Genomic DNA, 18,612 nt, shown 5'->3' with positions numbered 1-18,612 from the left:
AATGTGATTTTCCTCCTGCCACTTTATTTTCTAGGCAGATATTCAACAGGTTAAGCCTTTTCTTGTATGGAAATACAATTATGAGGAAAGCATCATGATTGTACTCTCTCTAATATTGTGTTTTGCCAGACCCTATGACAGCCATTGTATGATATGCCACACCCCCATTGCCACCATTTTGGGACTTGCACCCCCAGCAAAATTCAAAATATGCCCACTGGTCCTAAAAGGATGGCAACCACTGGCTTATATAAATCACCATTAGCTTTAACTCAAACCTATGGCTGCGATCCAAAGAGTCTATTTCTGTATAATGTAGGACACTGTGTACTCTATGATGAGACTCTCTCTACTGTTTTATGTGGTGCAGCTCCCACAGCTGTAGCAGCAGGCTGCTTTTAAAAATGCCTTGTCTTGTACGTGGTGGCAGCTGCAGTGGCAAGAACTCCCTAAGAGCATATTGGCTTCTGTCTGAGGGGGCAGCCCAGCTGTACTAGCCTATATCATCTTCATCCCAACTGTTTTTTCACCATTACTCTAGCATACTGGGGTACTTGAATCTGGCCCAACAAGTGATTTGGCAAGAAAACCATCTGGGAAAGAAAGAATTATTTGAATATCTAAAAGCCAGTTCCCAACATTCTGTAACATTGTGCTATGGTCAAGATTAATTCGGGAGCATGCTTTTGATGAATCAAAACAGATGCCAAATTTTTTGGGGGAAAAACCCACCCATGAAAATATTGTCACTGGATTATAGATTATATAAAACATTTGCTCTGCAGATCAGTCTGATCCTGGCGACTAGGACTGCTGTGGTGAATGGAGCCAGGAGGAAATTAATCCCTATCCCATGATATCCACGAATCTACCCATTTCTCTTTTATATTAATACTTGTTGTTCATTCTTATGAGAGACAGAAAAGAGTGTTATGCTCATGGACACTAGGGAGACAGAAAATCTGCCTTCTACTTCCAAACTAGTATGGCTTTGCATGGAGGCTGTAGTACATATATATTATTCCAGTAATGAATTTCAGGGCAAAGCCATCCTACAGCAGCTCACATATCTGAGCAGGTCTTTAGAAAATATATAAAGCATTCAATATTTTAAAAAAATATATAATTATCCTAATAAAAAAACTATTTATGCCAGAGAATGTTTCCTATTCTTTTTTTTTTTACTTATGTATTTATGCGTTTTTTCTCTCTTCTCCCAACACAAGTATATATTTCTGCTTCTATTGAAAATTGTATAAAGATATTTTAAAGAACAAACTCTAGCACCAGCAGATTAAAACAATAAACAGCCTACTACTTCAATATGCAAATTGAAAGCAAATTTGCATATCGAAGAAAGCTAATTGTTCAAGTCATCCTCAGACCGTCTGTGTGCAGAGCTCATGGGGTGCACCAAGGGCCCTTGCAATGCCCAGGTCTTCCTTTCACACAAGCTCCACTAATCAGAGACAACAGGATTTATTAATGCTCAATTTAGACAGATGTTTAAAAAATAAGCTGCAGCAGATATAATAGTGGTCTTGGCAGATTAGTTCTACTACATTTTGTGGACCCACAGAGAAGCACAACAAGCAGCCTTACTACAACATGTATATTGTCCAGTCCAAGATCTCTGCAGTTAAGAGAGGAAGCTCCTGCAAGGGGTGGAGCTTAGAATATGGTAACAAAAGGGTTTTGCTATAAATATTGATGCCTGGCCAACTTACTCCTGACAAAACAAAAAAAATTCCTTCCAGTAGCACCTTAAAGACCAACTAAGTTAGTTCTTGGTATGAGCTTTCGTGTGCATGCACACTTCTTCAGATACACTGTGTATCTGAAGAAGTGTGCATGCACACGAAAGCTCATACCAAGAACTAACTTAGTTGGTCTTTAAGGTGCTACTGGAAGGAATTTTTTTTGTTTTGACTATGGCAGACCAACACGGCTACCTATCTGTTACTCCTGACAGTACAATTATTTGCACACAATTTTATGTCTATGAAATTTGTCCTCCAAACCCTCCTCAGTTTTTGTGCAAACAACTAAAATTAGAAGCTTTTCAAACTCACCATGATTTTATGTCAGGATACAAAGCTTTTTCTTCAAGAAGGGGAAAGCCATACCACTTTATGTTCTGGATTAATTCTGGAGCCATTGTTTTTGATAAATCAAAGTAGTGTCCAAATTTTGAACAGGCTGCTGGGGTCACCTGTGAAAACAGTGCATATGTTTCCCCTGTTAAAATGCAATTAAAAATTTTAATACCCATTTTTCAACAGGTTATTCACATAATCTGCACTTTAAGTGTACACTACTACTAAAGCCAGCACACTACACCAATGTAAGTGGTCACAATACCACCCCCCCTCTTTGACACATGCACACATTTTCCCATGGAGCAAACCTCAGCCATTGGGGAATTATTGTGTATGTTAGAATTAAGCAACCATGAAGGCCAGGCTATCAGGGAGGTACTCCAGGCACCCTCCAAACAAGATAGAAAGTAATTTTATTTTGATCTTTCCACTCAGGCTGAAGCTGGAATTGCTATTTTACAGCTCGGTCTTCCCTCTTTTTCCTACAGCAAATGTTACTGGTGACACAGCAATTGTGTTTTGTTTACTTCATGCGTCTCCTTGCTCATGTTCTAGTTCAACTATGCCTGCTGTTTCAGCATATAGCCAGTAAGAGAAACAAGGTCCTTTATTTCTGCTGCCACCATCAGATATCCATATGGTGGACGTAGTCTTCTACATACACAAAAGACACACATGAATTTTGGCATTATCTGATAGGCTGAAGATATTTTATCCTACTGATTAGTATCCTAGCTAAAAGTAGTTTGCTTTCAAATAACCATGTTTCTACAAAAACAACAACAACAAAAACAGCATAAGAGCAGTGTGCTGACACATTGACTAAAACATATAGGAAGCCATTGTGGACCATTTTGTCCAACATTCTGTTCCCACAGTGGCCAACTGGATGCCTATAGAAAGCCCAGAAACTTTCCTAGGCATGCTCCCCAGCATCTGGTATTCAGAGGGATATAGCCTCTGGCACTGGAGAGATTATGTAGCCATCATGACCTGATTCACTGGACAGTTCAGCCTTCTCATTACATGGACATTACTATCAGCTTGAGAACACCAATTACATGTTTAGAAGGATGGGAAGTCTCTATGTAGCAGCCCTGTTCCACTTTCCTTCAAGAATCATGAGAAGGAAAAATGGTCTGGAGTCATATTCCAAAAGTGCCAAAAATGTGACTGCTGCTGACAATACTATAAGAGGCACAATAATGTGACTGATGCTAAAAATGATTCCCAGTCCAGTTTTGGCAACTGTGCACACAGTTTGACTGCTGAATGAAGAAAAGAAGCCCCAGGGAACTGCAAATGCAGCTTTTTTGTGTGTGCAATGGTTCCCAGTGTAACTGGAGATGTGAACTGCAGAAACATGCATCCTCATCCCATTTGTTCTCATCAGATTGCAGTAACCAGAGAGAAAAGGCAAAATATCCCTTGGATATTTTGAACAGTTCAAGAATCACATTTTCAAATTACTTTTATAATAAAAGTCATTTTACAAATAATATGAATTTTGTTTTACTCTTTCAAATTACTGTAAATGAGCCAGGTAACTAAAATATTAATGGCTGCATGCATGAACATTTTGAGGAATAACTTCTATTGTGTTCTCTCTCTCTTGTTTCAAACACGTGAAAACAAACGAACAATATGTTACTGGGACTGCAATCTTAGACACATTTACATGCGATTAAGTGCCACTGGACTCAGCAGAATTTACTTCTAAGTAGACATCTACAGAATTTTGCTGTGAAAAAGTTGTATTGTAGCACGATGACAATTTGAATGTTTTTTAATTTTTACATAAACTAGAAGTTATTGTAGCTCCACTTTTGCACGCATACAAAAGTGAGAAAACACTGTTCATTGTCACTCAACCTTCTTGTTCTGTTGTGTGTCTTAACTTCACATCCTCCTGCCCATTTTATAAAAAACTGGCCAGACTTGTGGGTGGCCATTCATACATAAAGAACTGCTCTGCTGAATACCAGGTTTTTGTATTTATAATGATATAAATTCAAAAATTAATCAAATCTCTGTGTCTATTATGATTTTTATTTTAAAAACAATCAGTAAAAAATGATCGTTAAAACTGTATTCCAACAATACATTGTTTGAAAAAACTAAGGTAACAGAAAAAGTAAATCTTTAATAAGCAAAAAATAAAAACAGTAACAAATTCAACACTGCTAACAAGAAACAAATTTTCTTATAACCTTGGTTTCTTATACTACACCAGAATGCAGAAAGTACTTAGCAATTATTTAAAAAATGCTATCTGTGTTTTTATTTTCGTTATTAAATGTTACAAAGTGTAATAAAATAGAACAAAATCTGACAATAAAATAAAATAAAATAAAATATGAGTATTGTTTAAAAATAAATTCAGAAGTTCCAAGTTATTTGGTTTGGGCATTCTCAAAGCAATTTAAACAAGAGCTGTTCTTTGCCCTATAATCTATCCTTTATCCGGATTACTGATCAGAATGTTTTTACTGCAATCTCTGCCAGAGCTCATCTTTTTATTGTGTAAGTCCAAGCCCCCTTAATGTTTTAGAAAGGCCTTGACTAACTGAACTTTGATCTGATGTCTTCATTGAGAAAAGCTCCAGGTTGCCTATTTCAGATGCAAATCCTCACTGAGGCCCCAGAGAGTTTAGTACAGACAGCAAAAGAGAAGAAACAAGAAGTTTCCAGGATCCTCTTTGAGAATCCTGGGGAACACTGGTGTCCCTAATCCACACAGTTGCATGGATTAAGGTAGGTGATAACCTTTCTTGATTCTAAAGAATAAGCACAGTGCCTACAAACTGGGTGGAGACTAGGATTTGGTCGCAATAAAACACCAGGCAATAAAAGCCTGGCTATGTCAGAAGCCTATGAATAGACCTCAATGTACCACATTCCCAGGCCTAGTGGGGAAGCTTGCAAAAAGCCCACCTGAATCAAGTAAGCATGAATAATCTATCTTAGCAGCAGCATGACCACAGAGACAGAGCAAAAGGGAGGAAAAAATACATTTCTCTTAAGCGTGAGATAATAAATTTATTAGCTGAATGTGGTTTCAAGCCTACCTTTTCCTTGGATTCCTATGAGCTAGCCTGCACAAGGAGAAATAACCTAAGTTGTCATGGAGCAGAATATGTCTTTATGCTACCGTCTGCCGTTAACGTTTCTAATTGCAATACTAATGTGCTAGAAATTCTCAGATTTAGGATGAATCAAGGCAGAAAATTGATTTCATGCTGTGACAGTTTATATATTGCCCTAAGAATACAAGCAGTTCATTCATTAAAAGAGGGAGTATATGTGTGAGAGAGAGAGGTGGGGGACAGCGGGGTAAAGGAACACACACTTTACCTGCTTGATACAAGCTACAGAATACCTACTGTTTTTACTTTGCCTATCAAATGGTTAGACAATTACAAATAAAATAGTTAAACAAATACCCAAGCCTCTAGAATTTGCTGCCCAGACAATGTACCTGCAACATTAGAGTTGTCAAACTGCAAGTCAGAGATCCTCCTAACACCTTTAAAATTTCCAAGGCAGCATGAAGGGGATGAAACTAATGTGGATCTCTCAAATTTCTCTACCACTACTCACTTCCCTATGCTTGTGTGGAAATTACAAGATACATTTTATTTTAAAAACATCAATTACTGGTTAGGATACATTTACCTATACTTTTGATACTGAGATTTAATTTTCTGGTATGTTGGGTTGATACCTAACAATTTAATCTGGAAACATAACATATGTATAAAATGACTTTCTTCCCCCCCAAAAAAATTGCTCTTTATTTTCCAACTAGTCCTCAGGAAAACGAAAGATATACTGGACAGGTGTCATGACTGGTGTAAGGTTTCAGGGAGGCCTGGGCAAGATACCTTCCTGGTCCTTTCAGCACTTCCCTGGCGCACCCCACAAGCTTACCAAAGAATGGAGTGGGGAGTGCCAGTGGTACTGTGGGGACAGGGCTGGGCGGGCAGCCCAGCACTTTTCTTATCAGAGCTGTGCCCTGAAATAAGTAACTGACCTTAAAATAAGAATCTTAATTCTAGTGCTAATAAAACTTTAAAAACCAAAAACAAAGAGATGATGGCATTTGCTGCACCATGCAAACTTCTGGGGCTGGGTCTGAAAGCCCCGATACAAGTTACCTTAAATAAATAAATTGTGCCAGCTAGGAAATAGGAGAGCAGGAGCAGTTGACAGGATGAACACAGCTTTCCGTGTGCAATGCACTTCTGTATGGATTTGAGCACATGCCAATTTTCCTTTCCAGTTATAGTCCCCTAGTAGACTGCTGTCCTAGAGAGTCCCTCTGATCTTTGGGGACAGTTTGTTTGTGGGTCATGACAGACTGCCCTGGAAGTGGATGCTGAAAAACCCTCATGCATTTGCGTCCCTTTGAATTCTGTCCAGACTCACCCAAGGCAGAGAGGAAGGTTCTGACAAGCAGAAGTGACAAGGTAGGTAATGAAGAAATGATTCATAGAATCATAGAATTGTAGAGTTGGAAGGGACATCCCCCTGCAATGCAGGAATTGCAGCTAATGAATATCTGACTGATGGACAGGCTGAATTCAGAGACAAGGATTGCAAGGTAGTTTTAAAGAGTGGCTGGAACTGGAGCATAAGCACTTGGCATTTAGTTGTTCAGAGGTGTGTGGCAAACACTAGAATTATGCATGCATCAGGAACGTATAAGGATATCTGCTCTACCACAATTACTCATGACCGAACAGTTTTGCCAGGAGGCTGAACATTCCCAATGATACCTTAGAGAGTTTTTACTTGTAGTTCCCAACTCTGACCTCAGTCCGGTCTTAGTTAATAAGGCTTTAGCTATGCAACCACCAGTTTAAATTGGATTACACCTCACATCAATTTTCATCCCATATAACCTCCATTATAATATAAAATGAAACATGGTATATTATTGGAGCAAACTGGGAAGCTTAACTGTACTTCTCAAAAATATCCGTTTTTTCAAATTTTGGTATTCCTTCCCCCTACCTCCACATATGAACTAAGTCTGTTTTGTGATGGTTCAACATGCTATATCAAGCTTCATATTAATAAAAATTGATGAGGTCACATAACCATCCTGGAGGGTCTTTGATTTGGCATGTCATCATATATAAATCTTCTCTCTGATATGAATACATAGACATGTCTGTGCAATTACAAAGAAAACCAAACATGCCAAGCCTTGTAAAATCATTTTGTCATATTCCAATTATATTCCTTAGAATAAGCCTGAACTTACTAGGCAGTTCACTACACTTACATCAGATATATAAAATACTAAAGCCAAACAAAGCAAGTTCCTATGGACACCAAAATATTGCATGTAATTTTAGAGATTTCACCATACCATTATTCTGCACAAGAAAATAGCTAGCCTAGGGAGAAATATAATTCACAAAACACTAACAACCGTAAACTCTGTAGAATTGACCACTGGGCTTGTTTCTTACATGCTGCCTTCATAACGATTAGTTTATAGTGACAGTGAAGCTGATATAATCTCAAGTGCTTACTTTACTTATTACGCACATGGATAAGCAAGTCAACAGCTTGATTCAATTCCATGCTTTCACTAGAGGGATCTAAGTACAATTCATTCAACCTATATAAACGCTTCTATATTCAGATAAATTTATAAAGCTTTCTTGTATAAATGGAAAGGATACTTCTTGAAAACCTGTGTAGTAAATTGTACAGCTCTGACGCTGAAGCCTTTACAATATTTACTGTTCTTATGACAGTATAGCCCACTTATGGTAGTACTACACATTTTCTTGGGAAACAAGAATTCCCAAGCCAATGTTTGCTAATGAAACACAAAAGGTTGAGTGGGTCCATTTGTAGAGAGAATCAACAGAAAAGAGAGAGGTGTTCAACAATTTATGCTGACTCTCCTCCCAAAATACCTCCCCCAGCCATTCCCCACAGCAAAGTGACTGGAAGAATATTTTCAATGGCTAATCAACAGAGGATGAAATAGTTATTAAGTGCTCTTCCACTCTGCTATTTAATATTATAAGCCTAAGGTGGGGCAAAACACTTTTTGGAATAAGTGCCAAATGGTGTAGTTAGCTTATCATTTTAACAGGAAATTTTTGTCAAGAAATACTTTCAGTTTACCATACACCATTATTTGAAGAAATTACTATGAAATAAAATTTACCTCCAGTTTTGGTATGTTCTGGTAACGCCAGGCTATTCTCATGGATTCCTGAGAATCTTGTTTGGACTTCACAGCTGTTGCTTCTTCTTCTATTTCATTTATAGCAGTATTCAGCAAAGGTGAGGGAAGTTCCTGAATGAAAAATAATAAATGTTTTAGATGAGCTGCTTTTATTAAACATTTAGGGAAATATTGTTAAAGAAGATTTAACAGCTCATAGAAAACATTAATGATGGTATTGGAAGCTCACTTCAAGGTACTAAAGGAACCAGTGGATGTACCTTCAGAACCTTGGTCTATAATATTTGAGAAATTCCAGAGAATGAATAAGGTGCCACAGGAATAGACACAGGTAAACCTTGCCCCAATTTTCATAAAAGAGGAGGAAGGAGAATCCAGGAGACTACAGACTAGTCAGTCTCACTTCGATACCAGAGGAGTCAGATTGTAAGCATCCTGATAACAATGCAGTGATTAGTAAGAAACAGCATGGATTTGTCAAGAATAAATCCTACTAGCTAGACTAATCTGATCTCTCTTTTTTATTGGGTTACTTAGTAGACTATGGGAAGCCTGTCAATATAATTTCTAATGATTTCAGCAAGCCATTTGACAATGTCCTCTTTTATATTCAGTTTGGAAAGTAATTAAATGTGGACCACATAATAATACCATCATGTAGATTTACAGCTGGTTGGAACACTATACTCAAAGAGTGCTCATTAATAGTTTTTCATCAAACTGCAAGGAAATTTTGAGAGGACTACCTTCGGGTTGGACCAGGTGCTCTTCAATATTTTTATCAGCGACTTAGATAAAGGGGTGGAGAGAACCCTTATCAGATTTGAAAAACACACAAAAACAGGAAGGATAGCTAATACTTCAGGACTGAAATTCAAGATCTTGATAGGAAACTAGGCTGGAATTCAGTTGAGACAAATGTAAAGCTGCATTTAGGCAAATATAAAATGCACAAGAATAAGATGGGAGATACTTGGATTGGCAGTAGTATCCATGAAAAGGGTCTGTCAAGCTGAACATGAATCAACAGAGTAATATGCCTGCAAAAAAAACCTTAAGCAATTTCAGTTTACTAGTTTGGTAGGTATTAGGCCAACTCTAAAAAAATTGAACCAAGTTTTGTATGATTGAGTAGTAATTTTTTGTCTATGTTTGGATACAATTGGATACCATTTTCAATCAAGATGGCATTCTCAAGCAATACCAGGCACAAGGCTGCTAGTAGAACCATAGTAACCAAAATCACAGGAAGTAAGAATTCCATTTGATTCTGATCTCATATGAATAACTGTGTCCAGTTTGGGGTGCTGCACTTTGAAGATATATTATAGACAGGGGTTGGCCAGGTTGGCCCCTGCTAAGGGCGCAGGCTTGCCCCCCCCCCACAAAAATCATGCCTCTTCACTCTGAGGAGGAAGGCAGACGGACAGACAGACAGACAAGAGGAGGAGAGAGACGGAGCAAAGCAGACCCGACCCGACCATGATGACTGCAAAGGAAGTCACTGGTGGAGCAGGAAAGACAACAAAAAACAAACTTTTTGAGTTTCTGGTTCATGGTCTCTCCTGGCTTTGGAGGCACCAATACATCTCCTTGCCAAGAGCACAAGGGTTGGATGGTGCCAATACAACTCCTTGCCAAGGGTACAAAGGAGCCTAGGTACGCCTCTGAGAAGAGACAAATTGAAATGGGTTCAGGGGAGGACAACAAAGCCTGTCAGAGGTATGGACAGCAAGTCTTCTGTGGAAAGGTTGAAATAACTGGATATTGTTTGAATGCAGGGAAGATGAGAGCAGACATGCTAGCACTCTACAAATGCCTCAAGAACTAACACAAATAAGAGAACAAAGTTTTGTTCTCTGCTTCCCCAGAGGGCAGGACTAGATCTATTCTGTTTAAGTTTTATTAGAGTAGGTTTCAGTTGAAGATTAGGAAAAATGTTAAAATATTAAGAGAAGTTTGACAAGGGAACCAATTACCTGGAAATGGGCAGTCCTCACTGGAGGACTTCAAGCAGAGGCTAGAAAGCCATGTGTTGCGGGTGCTCTAGATATGTATTTTCTGCTTTGAGCAGGGACATGAACTAGCTGGCCTACAAAGCCCATTCCAATTCTAAAGCCATTTATCATTTATTTATGGTGACACTTTATTCCAGGGATGGTGAACAATGGGCACATGGGCTGGGGCTGGCCTCCCACAAGAATATTTTTTGCTCTTGCATTACATCAGAGACATTTGCAGCGGCAAAAGTAATCCAAACCACATATAAGTCGCATGGCTTCTTCCCTGATTCCGAGAGAAAGAGAAAGGCAAGCATAGGACAGGAGCTAGATTACATTATGGAATGCACTGAAAAAAACGTTTAAAGGATCCTTTCCTAAAAACCCAGAAGCTTACCTTCTGGGTATAGTAAGGACAGAAGTCCTCCCAAAACAAGTGAGTCTATTGATGTATGCGACCACAGCTGTGCAGATTGCACAAAAGTGGAGAACAGACGCAGTTCCAACAAAAGAGGAGTGGCATCATAAAATGCTGGACTACTCGGAACTAGCGGGTATGACTAATAGAATAAGAAACAGATAAAAAAACTTAATGAGGATTGGATGTTATATATAGAATATATGAAAAATTATTATAATAAGACAGTCAATCTAGCAGGATGAGCATAATTCAACAACGTAAGTTATAACATGCGATAAAGAGGAGAGAGGAAAATTTAGAAGAACAAGAAGATGTGGATAGGTTGGGAATAGAGAGGAAACCAGGGAAGGAGTGGAAGGGAAGTACATGAAAAGAATTTTTCAACCCCCCCCCCCTTCTCTCTCTCTCTCTCTCACACACACACACACACACATTGAATGCAACAGTTGTTGTACTAATGGTGATACACCAGTGAAGAAATGTAATAGAAAAGCAAATAAAAGCAACAACAACAACAAGATTACATTATGGAGGCTGCAGGGCAGCAAGTGTGGGTTTTTCCTTGACATTTACTCCTGAAGCTTTTCTCAGAAATGAGTATTGCCACAAGGCAGCAAAGGTTTAGGATCAGAGTTTTCCTTATCCTAGATGAGCTACCTTCCCAAGTTCAGAAGCCTCTCATTTCCCACTACAGCACATGACCATTGGACCCACTATTTGGCTTGTGTGCTCAATCCACCAGAGCCTGTCATCACATGCATAGGAAGTGTCAGCAGTTCAAAGCCAATTATTAGGGGAAAGTGCTAAAAGCAGAGAAATGCCATACAATAAGAATCTGCCAGGAATAAACCATTGGGATCAACAGATGCATTTATTTGTATGGATTTTATCCTTTGACTTTTACTTCAAGCATGCCAAGGCATCAAAATTAAAGAACCCATTCATTCACAAACGACAAGGCAATTCAATCCTGATCTAAAACTGAAAAATTGCCAATGATCCCATTTACCTGCTATCCTTTGACTCAAGTCAAACTCAACCTCAGACATATACAAACCTGTTACACAAAATGGGTTTATCATGCAAAAGGGACGTGGGTGGCGTTGCAAAACACATCTCATACAATATTCGAGTATGTAATAACTTATGCAGGGTTCTCTAATGTAGACATTTTATAGCTGAATGTACACACATTCCTATGTTGTGGAGCCATATAAATAAACATTTTAAATATTATCTTAATGCCTGTTGAATGTTATAATTTTATAAGCTTGGGAAAAGTGGATCAATCTATCGACTTTGGTTTTTCTAAGTTCCTCATTTTTTTTCAATGTGTTCTCTTTCCACATCACTTTGAGTTTCTTAAATCCCCACACAAAATCATATACATTTACGTACACATTTCTCCTACTATCACATTTTTGTACATCATTTTGCCTAATATAATTAAAAACATTTTTGCCAACAACTCCGCCCATACGCATATTTGCACATTGTTTTCACTAATATTTCTGAGAAGTGTGAATTCCAAAAGATAACTGTGTTTCAGTTCACATACTGAAATAAGTTTGAAATAAGTCTGAAATAAGTTTGCATTTCTCTCTGATTCCTACCTTGGGGAATTTTAAAAAGATAAAAGATGCATATGTGTTTTATAAATAAATACTAACACGTCAGAAAATTTTGTAGCAATAAATGATTTGTGGTAGTGACTGTAACATTTGCATTCGCTTTTTAGACCAGTGACTGCAGTGGAAATGTAGATACCAACTTGACAGGACTGATTTATTTATTTATTTCTGGCCTAGTTACATAGGCATTCTACCAATTGGGAGCTAACTTGCTAATCAGCTGAAAAGATTGCAGGGATATTGCAGCTGACCAAGTGTTGTAGTAATAGACATCTCAGTCTGTTATGTGCATGAGATAATGTGTTGAATGTTTTTTGAATACTAGGGCCTACCTAATGGATCTGGCATCCTATTTCTATGGCATGAGTTGCCAGAGTGCAATTAGCATGCTAGAGTGTACCTTTGCAAGACACCCAATCTCAATTTTTTTTAAAATAATATTTATTAAAGATTTTCAAATATAACAGAAAAAGAAAAACATCCAAATTTAAAACCTTATTTTCATTGGCATCTTTCCAGGACTTCCCCTCCCCTCCCCCTCTTGTATTCCAATTCTTTCAAATAGATTCAACAAATTCTTACCCCAAATTTTAAAATTATTATCATTGGCCCAATTTAAAAAAAATATTTTCCCATCCCCTAAAATCGACCTGTTCCCTTCCACGAGTTCCCCTCTTTAATATGCAATACAGACTAAGATAAACAGAAAGATAAAAAAAAAAGAATAAAATGTAATTTAACACCCTTTGGATTCCAAATTTCCCTCCCCCCTTTCCCGGTTGCGTTCCCAATGTCCATCAATGTCTACTGTCATCCTGGAGCTCCCACATCTAAACCACAGTCCTTCACCAGTCCGCTTTGCCGTCTTTTTATTAGTCTTTGCCATCTTTTGGTCATCTTTGGTTTCACATGTCCAATCTTGGAAGGAGTCTATCTTCCAACTTTGTCCAGTTCTTGTTATTCTTATTGTTCTTGTTGTTCTCTCTCCTCCTCCTCTTTTTTTTTTCCCCCTGCTCTCCTGCACAAATGCTCTAATTCCAAAAAGCTTCTAATTCCTCTGCAGAGGCTTTGTTATTCAGGAACAAAACATTACGTCAAGTCCCTTCCATTCTTCAATAGATAAATCTATTGTCTCCTTTAGTGTGTAGACCTCTGTAGACAAAATAGTGTTCCATTTCTGCAGTTTCCCAGGCGATAAAAAGTCCTATTCAAATTCGATGCCAGCAATACTTGTAGTGTCCCACAGCTCCTCTAGAGGGATTATAGTAACTCAGTTTCTTTCCCGATCACACCCAACAGTCAAAGTAACTTATTATTCCTTGTTTTAAACAATTTATATCCAATTTGTAACAAATGTGACCAGCAAAGTCCTCGTAACAAAGTTCTCTTTTTGTTCTTCCGCTTTGACAGCTCCTTTAACAGCTGTCAAAACCTCTATTTCTCCTCTCCCGGCGCTCTTACAGATCTCTCCCGGGGTTTCCGGGGGGGGGGGGTTGCATTTTAATTCACATTCCACTTTTCTCCTCCAGCCCAGTCTTATAATTTTCCATCGCGAAGTTAATAACTTTATCAAAAAAAGGTTGCACTCGATCTTAGTTGTCAAATCCTTTGCTTTAGCTCCTCTACAACAGGGGGGAGGCTGACTTCCTTTTTGCACCTCCCCCGCTCGCTCCGAATTTAAATAGAATTTTTCCCCTTTTTTAATCCAAGTTCCAATTACTCACAGGTTATTCTTTTAAAGATCAAATTTTCAATGGAAGAAGTCAGCGCTCTCTGTCGAATGGCATGCGGCTTCGCTCGGCAGGGGAAGTGGAGGACTCACAGCACCACCACCACCCTGTCACCCACTCCGCAGCCTTTAAAAAGGCTCCTTCGCGGGTCGGGGGGGCGCAAACGGTGCCCGCCGAGTCACCATGCCCATGGGTTTCAGCGCCCATGGTTTTTGAGGGTCCCCGCGTCGCCGGCGCGGTAGAACCCAGCCCCTGCCGAGCAGGCTCCCTCCGAAGCTCGGAGGGAGTCCGCCATTCGGCGATGGCGCCAACCCGGAAGTCTGACACCCAATCTCAATTTTGATGCAGTGACCCAGAAGCACAGGGGGATCACGACTCAGAATACCAAACATAGGCTAAATGAGAGCTGGTGTGGAGCAACAGCTAAGAAACTGAGCTGCAAATAAGAAAGTTCCTAGTTCAAATCTAGCCTCTGCCACTTAGTCCCGCATCTGCAATACAGGGATAATAGCGATCTAGCTTAAAGAAATACTAAGGATTATAACAAAATAAATCTGAAATGCTTTGAATGCTCTGAAGTGGCATATCATGTTTAAAACAATCATTATTTTTTAAAAGTTTACTCCCTGAATCTATATGTTAGTCAGAATAGTAGTCAGACACTCCGTTCGTATTCCAATAGTCTGGCTTAAAGATACTTTATTAAGTGTTGTGTCTCTATAAATCAAATTGACTTAACTGTCAAGGAACAGTGTACACTACTTGCTTACGTTTGTTGAGATTTTTGATCATTAGGACAACAGTGAGTAAGCAAATTATGACCCCTTCTTGCTACCCACTGCCATCTGTTAGACAAATCTAAAAGAACTTCTTTCTGCTACATCAACTACTGACATTCCTCTCCCTGTAGCCTGTACAGCAGCCTTCCCCAACCTGGTGCCCTCCAAATGTTCCAACTTCCAATAACCCAAACCAGAACTACTTCTCTTAGGGCAGCTGAGTGATCCAATTTCCTTATTTCTACAGTAAATTTACCAGATCTTTTTCAATGAATCCGGAGAGACTTTTCAACTTCCTACTAAATAGATGGATTTTGTCAGGGGACTGATTTGTAAATCCGGGGACTGTCCCCGGGAAACAGGGACGTCTGGTAACCTTATTCTACAGTAAGACAAACCATAGGAATTCAAAAGTCAATTTATAAAAATAAAGTTAAATCATTTTCTTACCAGATTCTATTATAAGCCTACAGAATAATCAACCAACAATAGTTCACATTAAGCAAGTTGGTTTTTTTAAAACAGAAATTGGTATTGTAGGTTGCCATCCTAGAAGTTTCTTCCCTCGTTTCAAACTGAATTTGTAATTATCTGTAAGAGTCTTGGAACAGATCCAAGGTTTAAATATAGAATTCATGATTCCCACTCTTCAAGCAGACTTGAGTACAATAAGAATTATAATCAAGAGGCATGAGATGTGCTCAAGGAAGTGATTCTACTGAAGTTCACTCACCATTTATCTCATTAGAACAAATCGTAACATTGTTACTAAGATAAGTTACAGAAGTTGAGCTAGAGTTCTTCCTAATTAAGGGACAGGAGATTCAACAAAAGACAAATGGCAGTGTGAGAAGTAGATGTGGGTAAAATGCTTTGAATAGTATGATCGAGTGCCTACCCAAAAGCAGATCAACCCTCTTCCAAGGCTGCCATTTGCAGACCCGCAGTTAATATAATTAAAGGGCTGTATCCAACACAGTTGTCCCATTCACACAAGGTCTTCCACTTGCACAATGAAACTTCCCCTTCCCCTTCTCCACTGTGTGCTTCCCCATCTGTTTTGGGTTTCCTCAAACCCTCTGGAGTGGACTTGAAGGGGTGTGAGGAGAAAAGAGGGAAGGGAAGTTCTGTTGCACAAGTGGAAGTCTTTGCACGAATGGGATGATTTTGTTGGCTACAGCCCATTTTGTTCGGATTGATTTTTCATCATCATATGTACAGAAAACAAACACAGGTGATTACATTTTTTATGTTGTCTTTTCCATGGTCTCAGAAATGTATCTAATCTCATGAAGGCTAAAATGTAGCTAGATATATATTTAGTGAACAGCTAGATAAATAACAAATAAATAATTAAATAACATTATAAGGCCTTTTAAATGTGTTTGCGGCAGTGGGGTTACTGATTTGCTGCCAGTCAGTATAGACAACAACAACCTAGATGGACCAATATTCTGACTCAGCATAAGGAAGCTTCCTGTGTCCTTGGCAGATATATATTTGCACCCAAGACTCAACCTATGTGCAGAGAATCCAATATTGACTTTTAAGTAGCATTTGCCTCACAAAAATTACCCTTCCATGAGAAGAAAATGCATTGAGAAGGGGGGGGGAGGGGGGGTAACAGAGTTGTGCTCACTAGTTTTGCCCTCTGCCTTGTCATTCTTATTACCCTCAGCTCATGGAGGTGACTGAGTGTAGTGGGGAGCCTTCTCATGTAACTGTGGTGGCTCCATGAACATTTTTTGCCACTGGTTTTTATCTCTGTTGCTCCCCTTGTTTTCTTCACATGGAATGGTAACACCTGAAAAGGACCAGTGACTATATTTATCATGTTTATCCATCAAATTTCTACCTAAAATCTTCATAGCGATATAGACAAATATAAATGCTATATTAGCGCTAACCAACAGTAGAAAAAAACGTTTTTAAAGACCCATTTTGTGAGTTCTTGGGTGAATAAAAGATGATTCTCTACATTCATATTCTTACATTACACTAGCCTGACAAACATCCCTGGGCAGCTAGTTCCAAAGCCATGATGACACCACAGAGAAGACCCCACTTTGAGTCCCCCAAAGTTTTATTGCATGCACTGACATGACTCAAGAGCAAAGAAAGTCTTTGAAAAATGTTTGCTGCTCTTTGCTGACCAGAAAAATGAATTAGCAGAAGGCAAGATGGTTTTATAATAGGGAAATAATAAGGAAAGAAGATGTTTTTTAAACCAATCTTTGGGGTAACATATGGGAAGCTTTTTCTGAGAGGAAACTCCATTAGCACAGTGATACTTACTTCTGAATAAACAAGTATAAAACAGAATGATACTAATCTGGAAGTAAAAATAGAATTGAATTTTTTAATCTCAGCATCTATAAGCAAAGTTGTTTTTTATTATTTGGTTAAGCTAGTTGTAATATAGCTCATTGTTTCAAATATTAAAATAAGCTACTTAATTAAGGCAAATGTTATGTAAATGTTTTTGCAGCTATAATCCAATTTAAATTACTTTCCCAGGTGTTGTATTCAATAAAACTGTCGTCCATTTTCTCTGTAACACCTGCAACACTTTAATTGACATAAAGATAACGGTATGCTATATACAAAAACAATTCAGTGCAGCCATAGGCCATTGTTCTGGAAGAGATTATCATTAGTATAAATCCCATGTAAGCAGTCACTTAACTCACTAAGCTTCTCATTGTTTTATATTCTGCCTCTTACAATGAGGGGCACACCTGCTGCTGCAATGACTGCCTCACACTGTAGCAGAGGTGACCAAATGTCCTAGGCTGCACATTAAAATCTTGTGGCTGAGAGCCAGAAGAAACACTTTAATGTGGTCTCTCCTTAAACAGCATTCTCCCTCTTGTTTTTACCAGTAGCACTTTTTAAGAATTCCCAAATGTTTTTCTTGTTACAACACGGAAACAATGCAGATCATTATTTGATCTGTGCTGCAGGCATATGAGAAAGCAAGCATGCGGTTGCCTCACAGGGTGATGTTTGAGGAACATACAATTGAGGTATAGCCATTAAATGACTTCCTCTAAATATTTTGCAAATACTTAAGACACCCCCAATCCCAAATCGTGTGTGTAACAGAGGTATGTCACAGTCTATAAATGCAAATTAATGCAGTCAACAATGTATGACTATAGCATCCCAGTGTCACTAGCCTGATGATGGTGAAGGAGCAGAGAAAGAAAATGTCAATTACAGTCCTCATCAGAAATAAACTGTCGATGCTAATAAGTAAATATGCCTAATCTGAAACAAAATTGTGAAGTTGCAATTAAAAACATGTAATCTGCACACATTAAAAATAGCTCCTCTAAGATATATGTCAGTTTAGCATAGTGGTTATGGAGTATCAGATCAGAAACAGGCAGATTCATACTTAAAACTTCACTCAGCTATGTAGCTCACTGGTGAACTTGGGCCAATCCCCCTACTTCAAAATGGGGTCCTGGAGGGGACAATGTATATACCACCCTGAGCAACTTGTAGGAATGTGGCGCTTCAATGTAATAAATAAATGACTACTCACAGTACCTTGGATTTTGAAAGGATTTAAAAACAACAACAAACAATTAAACCTAAATCTCTACTTTGGGAAGATAAAATGTTTGGACAAAATTTACAAAATGTTTCCCTCTTGTATCTGGAAAATTAACAAGTAACTTTAAGAGACTCTTTAAAGTATCTAATAGCTATTTAATGATAGGTAAATCTATT

General features: G+C 38.5%; 1 protein-coding gene across 2 annotated transcripts in view; it reads right to left on the bottom strand.

The window, feature by feature from the left end:
* The window catches only part of ELP4 (elongator acetyltransferase complex subunit 4), a 151,251-nt gene that overhangs the window by 107,285 nt on the left and 25,354 nt on the right, over window positions 1-18,612 (bottom strand). For both annotated transcript variants that reach the window (XM_079970232.1, XM_079970233.1), the window contains exons 4-5: window positions 8,293-8,424; window positions 2,073-2,212 (exon numbers count right to left, since the gene is read on the bottom strand). In XM_079970232.1, coding sequence (XP_079826358.1) covers window positions 2,073-2,212; window positions 8,293-8,424 — 272 coding nt within the window. The remainder of the gene's footprint in view (window positions 1-2,072; window positions 2,213-8,292; window positions 8,425-18,612) is intronic.

This window comes from Podarcis cretensis (assembly GCF_951804945.1).
Source record: "Podarcis cretensis genome assembly, chromosome: 1".
NCBI lineage: Eukaryota > Metazoa > Chordata > Lepidosauria > Squamata > Lacertidae > Podarcis > Podarcis cretensis.
Note: the sequence above shows the minus strand (reverse complement) of the source record. Positions and strands in the feature narration are given on the sequence as shown.